The sequence below is a fragment of the Rhineura floridana genome, chromosome 5, assembly GCF_030035675.1.
Source record: "Rhineura floridana isolate rRhiFlo1 chromosome 5, rRhiFlo1.hap2, whole genome shotgun sequence".
In the NCBI taxonomy this organism is placed as follows: domain Eukaryota; kingdom Metazoa; phylum Chordata; class Lepidosauria; order Squamata; family Rhineuridae; genus Rhineura; species Rhineura floridana.
Genome location: NC_084484.1, coordinates 182992623 through 183008220, shown reverse-complemented (window position 1 = coordinate 183008220; position 15598 = coordinate 182992623). Strand labels below are relative to the sequence as shown.

The following is a 15598-nucleotide window of genomic DNA, read 5'->3' as shown; positions in this document are numbered from 1 at the left end:
ACGCAAAAAAAGTGCATTTTTGCAATGGATGCTCACATCTTCTTCATTGTGATTGCCCCCCTCCCCAGTGTTTGATCCCTTTGTAACATCTTCTCTTCTGTCTTCACTCAAGCTACACTTCTGATGAAACAGGCCTGGCCTCAGACATCGTCCTCTTGTGCCACGGAGGGTACCTTTCACCTCCCAGTGGACACTGGGACAGAGAACAGAACTTACCAAGCTTCATCCGCAGCATTCAGTAAATAGAACTTTATACTTCTGGGGTTTTATTTCCTGGTGGTTTTGCCCTCTCTCTCTCTCCCTCTCTCTCTCCCTCCCTCCCTCTCTCTCTCTTGATTTGGGAGCGGGTTGTATTGCCTTTTTGTATTCATTATTTTTGTGACAATTCCCTTTAGTGCTAAGCGACAGAAATAATGTTGGGGTCTGCCATGTTTCTACACAGGACACCCTCCAATGAGTGCGGTGCTCTTCTCCATCTTTGAAACAAGCAGAAGTTGAATGACATGCACGTGCTCCTGCCAAGCCTCATTCATTTCCATAGGATTTACACTGGGCATATTTCTTGGGAAATGGTGCCCAGCTATAGGAATCCCCCTGGCAAAGTCCTCCCATCTGCACTGACTGGGTAGAGCCATAGCCAGTGGTGGACGCATGCTTTGCACACAGAAGGTTCCTGCCTCAATCCCTGGCATCTCCAGTTAAAAGGATCCGGTTGCTGGCAACAGGAAGGACCTAAGACTACCTGTTGGAGTAGATGACAAAACTGGGCCTAGATGGATAAGCACGAAATGCTTGTGCTTAAAATCTTGCCCTGGCTGCCCGTATGTTACTGGGCCAAGGTCAATGCTTCTGTATTAATTTACAAGGCCCTAAACAACTTGGGTCCGTGATACCTTAAGGACAGTCTGATCCCTTGCATTGCTGCCCAGTTGCCAAGATCTCCAAGGGAGGCTCCATTTGTGGTCTCTCACAGCTCGGATGCACAGCTCATATCCACCAGAAGCCATGAGCACAGTATCATGGGCCCAACTCTAGAACTCCCTCGTGGCTAAGATCCTAAAAGCCTCGTCCCTGTTGAAGGCACCCTTCCCCCCCCGTAGTTTTATTAAGGGCATTTTCTGTTTTAATGGTTACTTTTAATTGATTTTATAATATTTATGTACAGCGCTTAGAGACTTTGGAAGCTAAGTGGTTTATAACTACATTAAATAAATAAATAAAACAGTGTGATTTGGAACAAGGCAGTTTCCTGTGTTAGGATTCCTAAAGGGGCTTTTCTGATCATGAACGCTGCTGGCATGGCGTGAGCACTGCAGCTTCGATCCTGATTTACTACAAACAGATTGCTTCATAGAGTTTGCACTTAAGCCTGCCAGTTAAGGATTTTCTAGGTGAAAGGGAATAGTGCCTTGCGGGGCTAAGAGCTGTTCTATAGATTGTGCAGAATGAGGTGATAGAATTCTGGACTGTCCCCCTTCAGGCTTTGCAGTAAGGGGCCCATATTTGTGAATGCTCAGCCCATGTTTAAAAAAAGCCTCCCTGCATGTACTAACATAGCACAGCAGGGAGAGGGCTACGCTTAAACTTTTATCTCTGATGTGCTAGTTTACAACAATCAGCTTTTTAAGCAGAGGGGAAGGGAGTGCTCAGAATTCTGGACTGTGAAAAGGCCCAGTCCAGAATTTGCCACCCCATTCTCTGTCATGTGTAGAAAGACTCCAGTGCATGTAAACTGCGTGTCAGTAAATTAGAGAACAGCAGTCTGTACTGACACATTGGTAGTTTTCAGAAACTGACATGGTTTTCAGAAACATCTTAAAACCTTATTGTGCTAATTGAAAAAAGGGAATCCAGTGTGGGCAGCAGCAGATTTCTAGAATCATAATGGGAAACTTGATCATTTGTTTGCTTGTTTGATATTTATATTCTGCCCTTCCTCCAGGAAGGTTGAGGGTGTATCTCTGTGTGTGTTCCCACCAAGAGCCACTCATCCCACTGCGAAGCAGGGATTTGCGTCCTTTCCTTCGTCACTTGCCCAGTTACAAAGAGGTGACTTATCAATGACTTAGACGATAGGGTGGAGGGAAGCCTTATGAAGTTTGCGGATGATACGAAACTGGGAGGGATAGCTAACACAATGGAAGACAGGAATAAAATCCAAAGGGACCTGGATAGACTAGAAAATTGGGCTGAAATTAATAAAATGACTTTCAATAAAGACAAATGCAGGATTCTGCATTTAGGCCACAAAAACAAAATGCACGGGTACAGGATGGGAAATACCCGGCTTAGCAGGAGTGCGTGTGAGAAGGACCTTGGAATTGTAGTAGATCGCAAGTTGAACATGACCCAGCAGTGTGATGCTGCGGCAAAAAAGGCAAACGCGGTTTTGGGCTGCATAAACAGAGCTATAGTTTCCAGGTCGAGGGAAGTAATAGTCCCACTATATTCTGCATTGGTCAGGCCTCATCTGGAATACTGCGTTCGGTTCTGGGCACCTCATTTTAAGAAAGATATAGACAAGTTAGAGCGGGTCCAGAAGAGGGCGACGAGGATGATAGCCGGTATGGAGAACAAGTCTTATGAGGAAAGGTTGAAGGAACTTGGCATATTCAGTCTGGTGAAGAGAAGGCTGAGGGGTGACATGATTGCACTCTTTAAGTACCTGAAGGGCTGTCACATAGAGGAGGGTACAGATTTGTTCTCTGCTGCCCCAGAGGGTAGGACTAGGTCTAATGGTTTTAAGTTGCAGGAGCGTAGATTCAGATTGAACATTAGAAGGAACTTCTTGACAGTAAGGGCAGTTCGGCAATGGAACCGGCTGCCTAGGGAGGTGGTGGGATCCCCTTCGCTGGATGTCTTCAAGCAGAGGCTGGACAGCTATCTGCGGGAGATGCTCTAGCTGTGGATTTCCTGCTGTGAGCAGGGGGTTGGACTCGATGGCCTACAAGACCCCTTCCAACTCTATGATTCTATGATTCTATAGCACTGTGCTGAAACCAGAAAAGACATTAGAATGATTTTATTTATTCATTAATTCATTAAATTTGTATCCCGCTCTTCCTCTCAGTAGGAGCCCAGGGCGGCAAGCCATCCTCCTCCCGACCTCTGGAAATCAACTGGCATAAAAAGGGTTGTAAGAAGGGTGATGAAGAGCAGCCACAAAGTGTGCTGCTCTGTGCACCCAAACATTGTGCATAGATGCTGAGCATTAAGGCTTCCTCACCAGTGTGTTCAAGAGAGGCCAGAAGGCGATAGAAAGCTACTCTTGCAAATGCTGCAACACTTGACTAGTTGTGGCCCTCATAGCTAAGCCTTCCAAAGGTTGTATCATTTTGTATCAGCTGAAGTTAGAATCATAGAATAGTAGAGTTGGAAGGGGCCTATAAGGCCATTAAGCTCAACCCCCTGCTTAATGCAGGAATCTAAATTAAAGAACACCTGACAGGAGTCTGTCCAGCTGCCTCTTGAAGGCCTCCAGTGTTGGAGAGCCCACTACCTCTCTACGTAATTGATTCCATTGTCATATGGCTCTAACAGTTAGGAAGTTTTTCCTGCTGTTCAGTCAAAATCTGGCTTCCTGCAACTTGAGCCCATTATTCCGTGTCCTGCACTCTGGGACGATCGAGAAGAGATCCCGGCCCTCCTCTGTGTGGCAACCTGTCATGTACTTGAAGAGTGCTATCATATCTCCCCTCAGTCTTCTCCAGGCTAAACATGCCCAGTTCTTTCAATCTCTCCTCATAGGGCTTTGTTTCTAGTCCCTTGATCATCTTTGTTGCCCTCCTCTGAACCTGTTCCAGTTTGTCTGCATCCTTCTTAAAGTGTGGTGTGCAGAACTGGACACAGTACTCAAGATGAGGCCTAACCAGCGCCGAATAGAGGGGAACTAGTACCTCACACAGTTTGGAAGCTATGCTTCTGTTAATGTAGCCTAAAATAGCATTTGCCTTTTTTGCAGCCACATCGCACTGTTGGCTGATATTCACCTTGTGAGCCAAGATCCCTCATCTTATAACTGTTCACTTGGTTTCTTTTTCCTAGGTGTAGAACTTTCCACTTACCCCTTACCCCTGTTAAATTTCATTTTGTTGTTTTCAGCCCAATGCTCCAGCCTATCAAGATCACCTTGGAATTTTTTTTCTGTCCTCAGGGGTATAAGCTATCCCTCCCAATTTTGAATCATGTGCAAATTTGATAAGCATTCCCTGCACCTCCTCATCCAAGTCATTAAGAAAAATGTTGAAGAGCACTGGGCCCAGGACCGAGCCCTGCGGTACCCCACTCGTTACCTCCCCCCAGTTTAAAAGGGAGCCATTGATAAGCACTCTTAATACTATTCTGTAGCCAACAGTGGATCCACCTGATAGTTGTTCCATCCAGCTCACATTTAGCTAGCTTGATAATCAGAATATGATGGGGCACTTTTTGACATTAGCCCTCCTCCAATCATCGGGCACTTCACCCATCCTCCACAATTTCGCAAAGATAATAGACAGCGGTTCTGAGAGTTCTTCAGCCATTTCCTTCAATACTCTAGGATGCAGTTCATTAGGCCTTGGAGATCTGAACTCATTCAAAGTAATGAGGTATTCCTTGACCATTTGTCTATCAGTCTCAAGCTGCAGTCCTGCCCCTTCAACTTCATGTTTCCCAGGAGGAAATAGACCCTCTTTTGGAAGAAGACTGAGCCAAAGTAGGAATTGAGCACTTTTGCCTTTTCTTTGTCATCTGTTATCATTTTGCCATCCTCATTGAGTAGCTGTGCCACCATTTGTTTTCTCTGTCTTTTACTATGCATGTACCTGAAGAAAGCTTTTTTGTTGCTTTTGGCATCTCTCGCTAACCTCAGCTCATTCTCAACTTTAGCCTGCCTGACACCATCCCTGAATTCCGTGATACCTGACTGTACTCTTCCTTTGTGGTCTGGCCTTCATATTTACACTCCTGTATTCAGAGTTCAAGTCAGTCTGTTTGTTTCCCATTTTCTGGGCATTAGTATACAGACATCAATGACCATGTGGTTTACAGCCTGGCTTCCTTCCTACATTTTTATGAAGACTATAAGTAGGCCCCATTAGAGCCGTTCCCTCAGTTCCTCTTACTGAGCAGAAGCCTTCATCAGTTTTACCGCCAAGTTTACATCTCCCTCCCCCTTAGGATTTAAAGCCCTCCTGATGAACGTCTCCATGCTGTGGCCAAACATTCTTCCCAGTCCTTGTGAGATGCAACCCATAACTTGCCAGCAGTCCATGTTCCAGGAAGTGTAGCCCATGGACCCAGAATCCAGTCATTCCTTGGATTTAAAGTTCCTTTAAATATGCACAGTCTTTGGTAGTTGCTTGAAAGCATTGCCATGTGGCAGTCTGATCATGTGTATTGGCATTTTCAAGTGATACTCCTGCCCCCCCCCTCAGCTGCACATATAGATTGGGGCTCATTCCCAGGAATTTTCAGAATAGACACATTGGGGCTCATTCCTAGCTATTTTGAGAATAAGACACTGCAAATCAGCTAGCAATGCCTCCGTGACAAGGTTCATCAAGGTACCTTACAGATTGTCTGCTTTCCTGTAATCATGTGCAGGGTACTATTCTTTTCAGAACGGCTGTACTCATATTCCTTCCTCCCAGTCCACTTCCTTTAGGTTTCTAGGCTTTGGGTTTATAGCTGTCCGAGGGAGGTAGCCTTCCCTTCCTGTGTGGAGTGGGAGTTGGTGGTCATGATTGTCGAGTACAGTACACTGCAGAGGAGGAGATTGCTGGGAGTTCTGGTCTGAGAGATTTGTGAGATTCTGGCTTTAAAATGGAATACATGTTTCTGTATTGCATCTTGTGATTCAGGTCCCAGCGTTGCTTCCCTGCGGTGAAATCCATATAGCACTCAGTCTTATGGAAAATGCAACATGGATTGTTTCACAGCCATTATACATTCAGTTTAGGGTTGCCAAATGATAGTGGCCTTGGAGCTAGATGGGTCTGTCTTTCTCTCTTCCCCCCTCCCAACCCAAATCCCTTGCTTGCCAATTATTCTCTGCAGGGTAACTTGCCATGGTTTTGTGTTGATGTTCCAGATTGCCCTTTTATGGCAAAGTTGCAACTTTCTGTTCTTCTGTGTATCTGCAAGGAGGAAGCCATTCTTGTTTTTAATAGGAGTCAAACAGATGCTGCACTTTTGTCAATAATGCAAATGGGCCTGTAGAGAGCAGAAGTGGGTGCAAAGCGATCTGAAAAATCTCTATTACGCTAAGGTGACCTTTGGCGATACACAACAGTCTAGTCTCTGAGAAGGAGTTCCCTTTTCCACTTGGGTCATGTTGCGTTGAACTCTTATGCGGAGGCAAGCTCAGCTACTTTGACCCTGTTCTGCAGGTGTGACTGTTCAAGTTGAGCTCTTTGTTTAAAAGGAGCTCCTGCTAGTTGCAGCTTTAAAGGAGAGCGTAAGGCAGGCACAGTGCTCCTCTGAGTAGTCACGAGGGCGCTTTGCTTACAGGCCAAGGCAGACCAATTAATGACTCTGCTTGTTGTCTTGTTCTGCCAAATCTGTGTGGCTAGAAACATAAATGTTGGGAGGGTGCCTGCTTTTAATCACACAGAGTCTGCTGCCTACAAAACCTGAGTCCTCTATTAATGACATTGGGTGGCATGATGTTGTACCTGGAAAAACATCACGTAGATGCCTTTGGTAGTGGCGTCCGCTCACATTCCTGAGACATCTGGAGCTACAGTTCTGCAAGCACCTCTGGCAATGTTTGTTTATTTACTTAGAAGACCTTCCCTCCCTCCCTTCATTAGGGCAGTGTGCAGCAGTGAAAAATGAACCAATCCTTGAAAATGGAAACAGGGAAACAGTGTGCCTGCTCTCTCCTTGTGATCTGCATTGCACGGGTTGAGCTTAGGCAAGGGGATGAAGGGATTCGGCCTATAGCAGCCTTCTCCATCCTGGTGCCCTCCAGATATTTTGGGTTAGATTTAAGAGAAGGGGAAGCTATACACTCATTGGCTGGATGGGTTCTCTGGGTCATTTCTGGCATTTCAAGCCAAAGCTGTGATGTTACAGTGAGAAGGCTAAGAGGATCCTAAAGGTTTTTTTGCAGAGCTTTGGTTGTGCTCTCCAGATGGTGCTGGGAGCATTTATTTTAATTTTAATTGTGTGGGGGGGGGGGCTGGCTTCTGAATTGGATGGAAAACCTGCAAGGGGGGTTAAAATCTGGAAATGCTTCTCTCTCCTCTGCTGGCCTTCCAGTCAAGACCAAGCTGATTCTTGGGGAATTGTGAGATCTAAGATGGTGCTCCTGAGACCACCATCAACTGGCAAACCCTCTGCAGCTGCATTGCTGACAGGGGGCTCACTAGGTAGATCAGTTCCAGTTCAGCAGCTGTATGAAAGAGCTCTCCTGTGCCCACTATTCCATTTCTCTGCTTGGGCTATTGGCCTCTTAGGTTATCCTGGCTGATTTGTCCAATTATCCTGGGGGAAACAACTCCTATACCTGCTCCTACTTCTTGATTTGGTTTCATTGGGCAGTGAATGAGAGCTGAAAGAGAGTCCTTAACTCTTGGCAAGTTTGCTTTGCCACCCCGTGCTGCTCACCAAATGTTTTTGAAAGGGGTGATTTTGAAAGTAGTTTGTGATGTGGGAGCGGGCCAAGAGGGACAGGAAGAGACTAAACATTGCACTGGGCTGGTACAAGCCCTCGTGTGAGCCTAAGCAGTCTTTGGATCCCAGGCACAGGAAATAAGTTGCAGTAGTTATTGTCTGTTTAAAAAAAAAAAGTAGGAAGCTCAATACCCAAGTGCTCCACTTGACTACTGACTGCATGTAGAATTGCAACAAACCCCCACTTACAATCCTAGTAATCATTAAGGGTCCAATCCTGCCATGTTCCTGTCCCTGAATGCACCGACATTGGTCCTTTGTTGTGTTAAACTTCATATAAGCTACCTACTGCGTGGAGAGGTGGCATAGGAATATGCTTTGGGTTCCTAAGTGGCTTTTGCCTTGTGTTCTAATTATGCAGTTGACGGGCGCACGCTGCAACAGATGCTTTGTAAAATACCTCTATTTCGAAATAGCCCACTCAACTCATTCCAGGATGTTAATAGCACCTTACTAACAATGCGCAGCAGTGTTCAGAGAAACACTGCCCATATTTGTCATAGCAGGAGTAATCCAGCCTGATAGGCTTCTCATGCCCAAAATCTCAAAATTGGTTTGTTAATACTGGGCCTGACTCTGAGGTCAGTGAACAAGAAGGTAATTACGTCCCTCTTGAAGGGAATTGCTATATTTGCCATCTGTTTCCTGCAGTTCAGTGTTCTTTCGCCTCAGTATCAGATTTTGGATGAATTTTGCATTTGCACAAATGAACCCATAATGGACAAGGACTGGCTGCCTTCCTCACCTCCTGTGGGAGCAGAAAAGCTAGATAGTGCCCTGGAGCTTCCCTAATTTGGGGCACATTTTCAAGTTCACTTAATTCTTGCTAGCGACCATATTACTATGAAACATCCTTTTATGCTTTCACAGGATCGTTAAAGAACAGTAACGCTGCATTGCTATGGATGCAATGGTGATTCTTTCTACCTATTTATAAAAATCCGTGCCCCTTAATATAATAAAAGTCTCGAAGCCATTTATATAAAGGCAATAAAAATACAACATCCATTTATCTCATTATCTGAAATGACAGATAAAATAAATAGATAACAATGAAGTAAAAACCCAACTATTCTAATCTGTGTTAGCAGTTGTGAGTACAGAAACAGCAGCAGTAGCACAAGCTTCTAACTGTCTCTAGAAAAGTACCTGTCCCCCAAGACAAACAATCTCCCTATCCTATTTATTTTCTCACATTTATATTCCACCTTTCTTCCCTTGTGGGGCCCAAGGTGGTATATGCATGGGAGAGGGGCTCCCAGGCAATCATCCATCCAGGCACTGACCAGACCCAGACCTAATGAACTTCAGGCAAAGTAGTGGCCTCGTGTACGTTCAGTCCATAGCCTGGGACCATAGTGCCCATTTGTAGCCTTCTAGGGAGATGCTGGGTCTCTCCATATAACAGTCTGGCCTCATAGAAGGTGTTACTAGATATGTTTGATTTGAAGCTGTTCTACATCTGGGTCCATTGTGAGGCTTATACATTGTAATAAGTATTCTTTCAGTTGTTGTTATGGTCAGCTTAGCGTATAGCAGGCAGGAAAGAACCTTCGACAATACTTAAAAGCGGGGCCTTGTGTTGAGCATGGAAGGTGTTATAAGTACAGAGAGCCTCTGTTTCCATCATTGAAACATTGGAAGGCATATAATCCAGAGTCCCATCTACATGCCCTAGTTCTTTTTATTAATTCAAAACAAAAGTCATCTTGGGTAACCCTAGATAGTCATTTGGTCTGATCTAGAAGGGCTGTTCTTGTAAGTTGTCTGCATGCAACGCCTAGGGGGAAATGCTCAGCCTGGCCCTCCATGGGCTACCTGCTTCGTTTGTGTTGCTTTCTTTCACGGCTCTTCTTTGTTTGCTACCCAAATGCCTAGGGTCTATAACTTTTGGCTCCCCTCCTCTCCAGCCAGGCCCCACCCTTTCTTGAGGGGAGTGAGGAGAATGGCTAATAGGATGCTGCTGTTTGGTGGTGCCCCAAGCAACAACAGCTTTAACCCTGGAGGGCCAGACTGACGGGCCTTGCTTCTTGTTTCTCAACAGGGTATACCACTGGGACCCCCTACAAGGTCCCTCCTACCCAGAGCAACAATGCACCTCCTCCGTATTCTCCATCTCCAAATCCTTACCAAACTGCGATGTACCCCATCCGAAGTGCCTATCCACAGCAGAACCTGTATGCTCAGGTGCGTGTATGTGTATATATATGTGTGTGTGTGTGTGTGTTTTGTGTTTCTTTTGTTATTCTTGCAGTTTACAACAACAGCAGATGATAGACACACACACACACACACACCCAAAAAATACAGCTGCTGATCTAAACATAGAAAACAAAATTTCATTGAACTGGAACAATCCAAATGTTTTATGTCATGCCTAAAACTTGGCAAAGTGATGACTTTGCAGGCCCCCTTGGGAGGATATTCTGTAACAATGGTGCCATCATGAAGAGCTGAAGAAGCATCCTTCTGGATCACAACAAAGGCTCATTTAGTCCAGCATCCTGTTCTCACAGTGCCCAGCCAGATGCCCATGGGAATCCCTCAGGCAGCACATGAGCACAAATGCACTCTCCCCACTTGTAATTCCCAGCACCCTAGTGTTCAGAGGCACAGCACCTCCTATAGTAGCCATTGATAGCCTTATCCTATATGAATTTGTCATGATGATGAACTACTAGGCCTTATCGAGAACAAATCACCAGGTCAAGAACTCAACTGTGAAATTGCTGATCTTCTAACCAAAATATATTAACTTGTCCCTAAGATCAGCCTCTTGCCCCACTAGAAAGTGGCCAGTTTAATGCCAATTTTTAAAAGGAATTGAGGGTGGACTGGGGAAGTTACCAGCTGGTTAGCATGTTGTGGGGAAACTACTGGAAATTATTACAAATAAATTACCAAGTATATAGAAGAACAAGTCTTGTGAAGAACCACTAGCATGGCTTCTCCAAAGCCAAGTCCCATCTAATTAACCTTTCAGAGTTCTTTGAGAGTATCCCCGAACTGTGGAATAGCCTCCCCGAAGAAGTACGCCTGGCGCCGACGCTTCTATCTTTTCGGCGCCAGGTTAAGACCTGGCTATGCTCCCAGGCATTTTAATGCGTTTAATGTTACAATTTTAAATCTCTTTGTTTACTGTTTATTTATTGTGATATTTTGTATTTTTGTATTTTTAATCTTTTGTACACCGCCCAGAGAGCTACTCGCTATGGGCGGTTTAAAAATGAAACAAATAAAATAAATAAATAAAATCAATAAGCATATGGATAGGGGTGATCCAGGAGCCATTTTCAAAAAGATTTCAGTAAAAGTCCCTCACCAAGGATTCTTTAGTAAGCTTAGCAGTCATAGGATAAGAGCACACGTTCTCTTCTGGATCCGTAACTGGCTAAAGAATAGGAAGCTGAGACTAGGAATAAATGACAGTTCTCACAGTGGAGGGATATAAGAAGTGGAGTCCCCAGGGATTGGGATTGGGACCTGTACTTTTCTGGAGTTAGGGCTGAGCAGTGAGGTGCCAAGTTTGCTGATGATGCCAAATTGTTCAGGGTGAGAAATAAAAAGGGAAAGCAACAAGGGTCTCTCCAAACTGGGTAAGTGGGCATTAAAATGGCAAATACAATTCAATGTAAGCATATGTAAAATGATGCACACAGGGGTAAAAAAATCTTACCTTCAAATATATGCTTATGAGGTTTGAACTGGCAATGAGTGACCAGGAAAGAGACTTTTGAGTTGTGGTGGATAGCTTGATGAAAATATCAACCCAGTATGCAGCAGCTGTGAAAAAGGCAAATCCCATGTTAGGGATCATTAGGAAAGGGAATGAAAATAAAACTGCCAATATCATAATGTTATATAAATCTATGGTACAGCTGCATTTTGGATATTGCATACAGTTGTGGCCGCTTCACCTCAAAAAAGATGTTGTGGAGTTGGAAAAGGTGCGGAAAAGGTGCAGAAAAGGGCAACCAAAATGATCAAAGGGGTGGAGCGACTCCCCTGTGAGGAAAGGTTGCAGCATTTGGGGCTTTTTGGTTTAGAGAAAAGGTGACATGATAGAAGTGTATAAAATTATGTATGTTGTGGAGAAAGTGGAGAGAGGCAAGGTTTTTACCCTCATAGTACTAGAACCTATTGGGGCCTTCCAAGGAAGCTGAATGTTGAAAAATTCAGGACAGACAAAAGAAAGTCTTTGCACAGCACATAGTGAAATGATGGAATTTGCTCCCACAAGATGTAGGTGATGGCCACCAACTTGGATGGCTTTAAAAGGGGATTAGAGAGATTCGTGGAGGATCGGGCTATCGATGGCTACTAGCCACAATGGCTATGTTCCATCTCCGCTGTCGGAGACAGGATGCCTCTAAATGCCAGTTGCTGGGTATTGCAAGTGGGGAGATGGTTGTACTCAGGTCCTGGAGGCTTCCTATGGAGTATCTGGTTGGCCACTGTGAGACCAGGATGCTGAAGTAGACAGGCTACAGAACTGATCGAGCAGGCTCTTCTGATGTGCTTTTGAGAAGAATCCCAACTTTGCTTCTCCTTTCCCCTTGCATAATAAAGGATGTACTGTTCTGCTATATCCATCAAGACAGAGCAAACCCTGGAGTGTGCAGAGAGAAAATTGACCTGCCTGTTGGAAATCTCCCCCAGTACCAATTTGAGCTTAACTGTTTCGCAGGTGGAAAAGGTCTTTGACATGTTCCTTATAAGTGTGATACCCAGTATGGACAATGGGGGTGGTTAGCACCTAATTGCTGGGCACTGCACAGAAATGAAAGACTGCACTGGAAAGAGAAAGAGTAGATTAAATTAAATTGAATGAATCTAGCAGCTCGAAGACTGTGTGTCCTGTCGTGTCAGTGCTGACTTTTTCAAACAGACCTGCTGAAATGTGGTGCCCCTCCCCTTCTTTCCCAGCAGGGAGCATATTACACACAGCCTGTGTATGCGGCACAGCCTCACGTCATCCATCACACCACTGTGGTCCAGCCAAACAGCATCCCCTCTGCTATTTATCCAGCTCCTGTGGCTGCCCCAAGGACTAATGGCGTGGCCATGGGGATGGTAGCTGGGACCACCATGGCAATGTCAGCAGGTGAGAATTAAATAAAAATAATATCTGTTTTATTAATCTTTGCAGTGGAGCAGCCTTTGCCAACAACAAAGGGGCCCTCCTGGTGTTTTGAGCTACAGGCCCATCAGCCCCAGTTTGTGTGTTTGTCTGTTTGTTAAATTTATATCCTGCCCTTCCTCCCAAAGGAGCATATGGGAGTTGTAGTCCAGAACACCTGCAGGGCACCACATTGCCAAAGGCTACAGTACAATTTGCAATAAACTAGAACTGCATTGTCTCGTCTGCGCTTCCTAAACATCTTTGTGGGTCTGTGTGCTTGCTGTACTTCCATGAAAGTGCAAATATTTGGATTTCTGAACATCTTTCTGCTAAGCAGCCCCCTGCCCAAAGAGTCTTTCCTTGTGGCTGTGCAAATATTATTGACAGCATGGCAGCTGCGATTCAGATTTCTGCAGTCTTCATGTCTCTCCATGGCTAGTAAAAAGGAAATTATGCAAAATTGTAAGAAATGAGAAGGGCTGCTTCTGTGGGCTGGCAGCGTTGCCATTAGCCAGCCGCTACGTCTACTGCAGCTGCTTCTGCCCACCTCCCTCTGGAAGGAAGAGCCTGGAAGGAGGACTGTATCATTGACTGCTAGGACCAGAATACTCTGCCATGCGACACACCCCACATAACCCTATCAAAATTGTGTCTCTCTGTGCCATTTTGGGCGCCAATTTGAGGCTGAAATGAGGGGTGTCAATATGATAAATGAATCACATTTTGAAAAGCAGAACAAATGATGCAAACCTAGAGAAATCGTGCACGTTTGTCTGATGGTTGCAAAATTTATTCAGGTCACAGAATCTGGTTTTTCTGAGAGCAGAATCCAGGTAGCTCTTGCTTGTCGGTAGTGATTCATTTCGAGAGCTTTTGTGTGCCTGCTGCCACTTTCTTTTGTTTTGTTTCCAGTCTTCGATGGAACGTCAGTAAAACCAGAATCCTCTCAGTATTCTACCAAGTTAAACTTTCTGTTTCCACTAACAGAGTGAGGCATTTCACCCACTGGTACTCAGAATCATAGAATAGTAGAGTTGGAAGGGGTTTATAAGGCCATCAAGTCCAACCCCTTGCTCAATGCAGGAATCCAAATCAAAGCATTCCCAACAGATGGCTGTCCAGCTGCCTCTTGAAGGCCTCCAGTGTCGGAGAGCCCACCACCTCTCTAGGTCATTGGTTCCATTGTCGTATGGCTCTAACAGTTAGGAAGTTTTTCCTGATGTCCAGTCGAAATCTGGCTTCCTCACTTAACTTACTACTGTGCCTTCATACAATTTTAAGGTTGGAAGGGACCATGGAGGTCATCTAGTCAGTGCAGGGACCTGGGACTACAGCATCCCTAACAAGTGACTGTCCAGCCTTCTATTTCCAGTGAAGGAGCACCCTGCGCTCCCAAGGGAGGCTATTCAACAACCTTTTCAGTCGCTCCTCTGCCCTTCTTCCACCCTGTCTTCCTTGTGCTCTTTCATGAGCTAGAGCAGAGGGCAGGGAATCTCTGGCCCATAGGCCAATCTTGGCCTGCAAGGCCATTTTCCCAAACCACACCCACCTGTCAATCAGCTGACATCACTTTTGCAAGGTTCAGTACTGCTCCAACAAGGAACAGGTGCATACAGGCAAACAAAGCAAGCCTGTAAAATGGTGGCTTCTTTCCCCCCCCCATTCCTGGCCCTGCCCACCTCTCAGATTTGGCCCGCAAGGCTGATCCTGCGAAGCGTCTGGCCCATGGAGCCAAAAAGATTCCCCACCCCTGAACGAGAACATGAACGAGAACTGAACGAGGATATGGCGTAGGCCCGCAGCATTGGTGATCTCTCTAGGCTGGAAAAAGCATCACAGTGCTTATTCTGAGTTCCTTGACCACATCACAGTTTCCCAGTTGTCAGGAAGAGCAGCATGGTATGGCAGAGAGAAAGCTAACCCTCCATGCAATCTCTGTCCTAATGGAAGAAAGCAAGCCAGGTTTTTGTTCAGAATGTCTGGTGGGGGTAAACTAAGCTCTGAAGTAGATGAAAGCCAGGACAAGACAGCCAAGCAATAATTTCAATAGCAATGTACCCATTTGGGAGAACAGTAGTTCTTGAAATGCCACCAGCAGAACTCTTGTTGCAGTTTGGGGGCGGGCAGAAGAGCATTCAATAAAAAAGCATTCATTGAAATATATGCACTTTATTATGTCTGATTTCCGTAGCTAATTGTGCAAATATGCCTGAGACCAGTAGGATGGTTAAGCTGAAATAAAATGGCCTCCTTTATCTGCCAGCTCCTGCCCCGCCCCCTCCTCCCCCAGTGAAGGTCTGTTTCTTTGGTTACAACACGGGTGCAACTTTGCACATTGTTGGAGGTAAGGGATTGGATCTTCTGCATGGCCTGTTCAACGGGTGTCTAGGGATTTCCTCTGTGTCCTCTCCTACTTCCCAAAGCAGTGTGGCAACCTCAGGTGCCATTCCCAAGTTGGATGGTACAGACAAGGCCAGCCCTCCACCATCCCCGAGGAGTCAACCTTTGCACCGTGCTGCCCTTAAGGCTGCTTGCACAGTTTCCCCCACCCTGCCCTCCATCCGCTCATAGTCAAGGTGCCTCTGCCTATACAGTGTAGTCCCCCAGGTGTGTGCATTGAAGAGGGTTGCCTGCCATGCAAGTGCTTGCAGGGGATTCATGCCAGAAAGCCAAGCCCCACACATCAGGGAATTCCTCCTCCCACCTTCTTTGGGGCCCTTGGTTCTGACTCCGCCAGGGGCACAACCCCTAACGACTGCTTGAGGTGCCGGGATGCAGCGTCCAGTGCTTCCGTTCCCTCTGATTCCCTCTTCCTGT

At 45.7% G+C, this 15598-nt stretch overlaps 1 protein-coding gene across 11 annotated transcripts in view; it reads left to right on the top strand.

Annotated features, from left to right (window-relative positions):
• The window catches only part of FAM168A (family with sequence similarity 168 member A), a 251675-nt gene that overhangs the window by 227927 nt on the left and 8150 nt on the right, over positions 1 to 15598 (top strand). For 5 of the 11 annotated variants that reach the window (XM_061629088.1, XM_061629079.1, XM_061629078.1 and 2 more), the window contains 4 exons: positions 113 to 238; positions 9704 to 9846; positions 12586 to 12763; positions 15045 to 15125. In XM_061629088.1, coding sequence (XP_061485072.1) covers positions 113 to 238; positions 9704 to 9846; positions 12586 to 12763; positions 15045 to 15125 — 528 coding nt within the window. The remainder of the gene's footprint in view (positions 1 to 112; positions 239 to 9703; positions 9847 to 12585; positions 12764 to 15044; positions 15126 to 15598) is intronic. The other 6 variants (XM_061629081.1, XM_061629086.1, XM_061629082.1 and 3 more) reach the window with 6 other exon arrangements.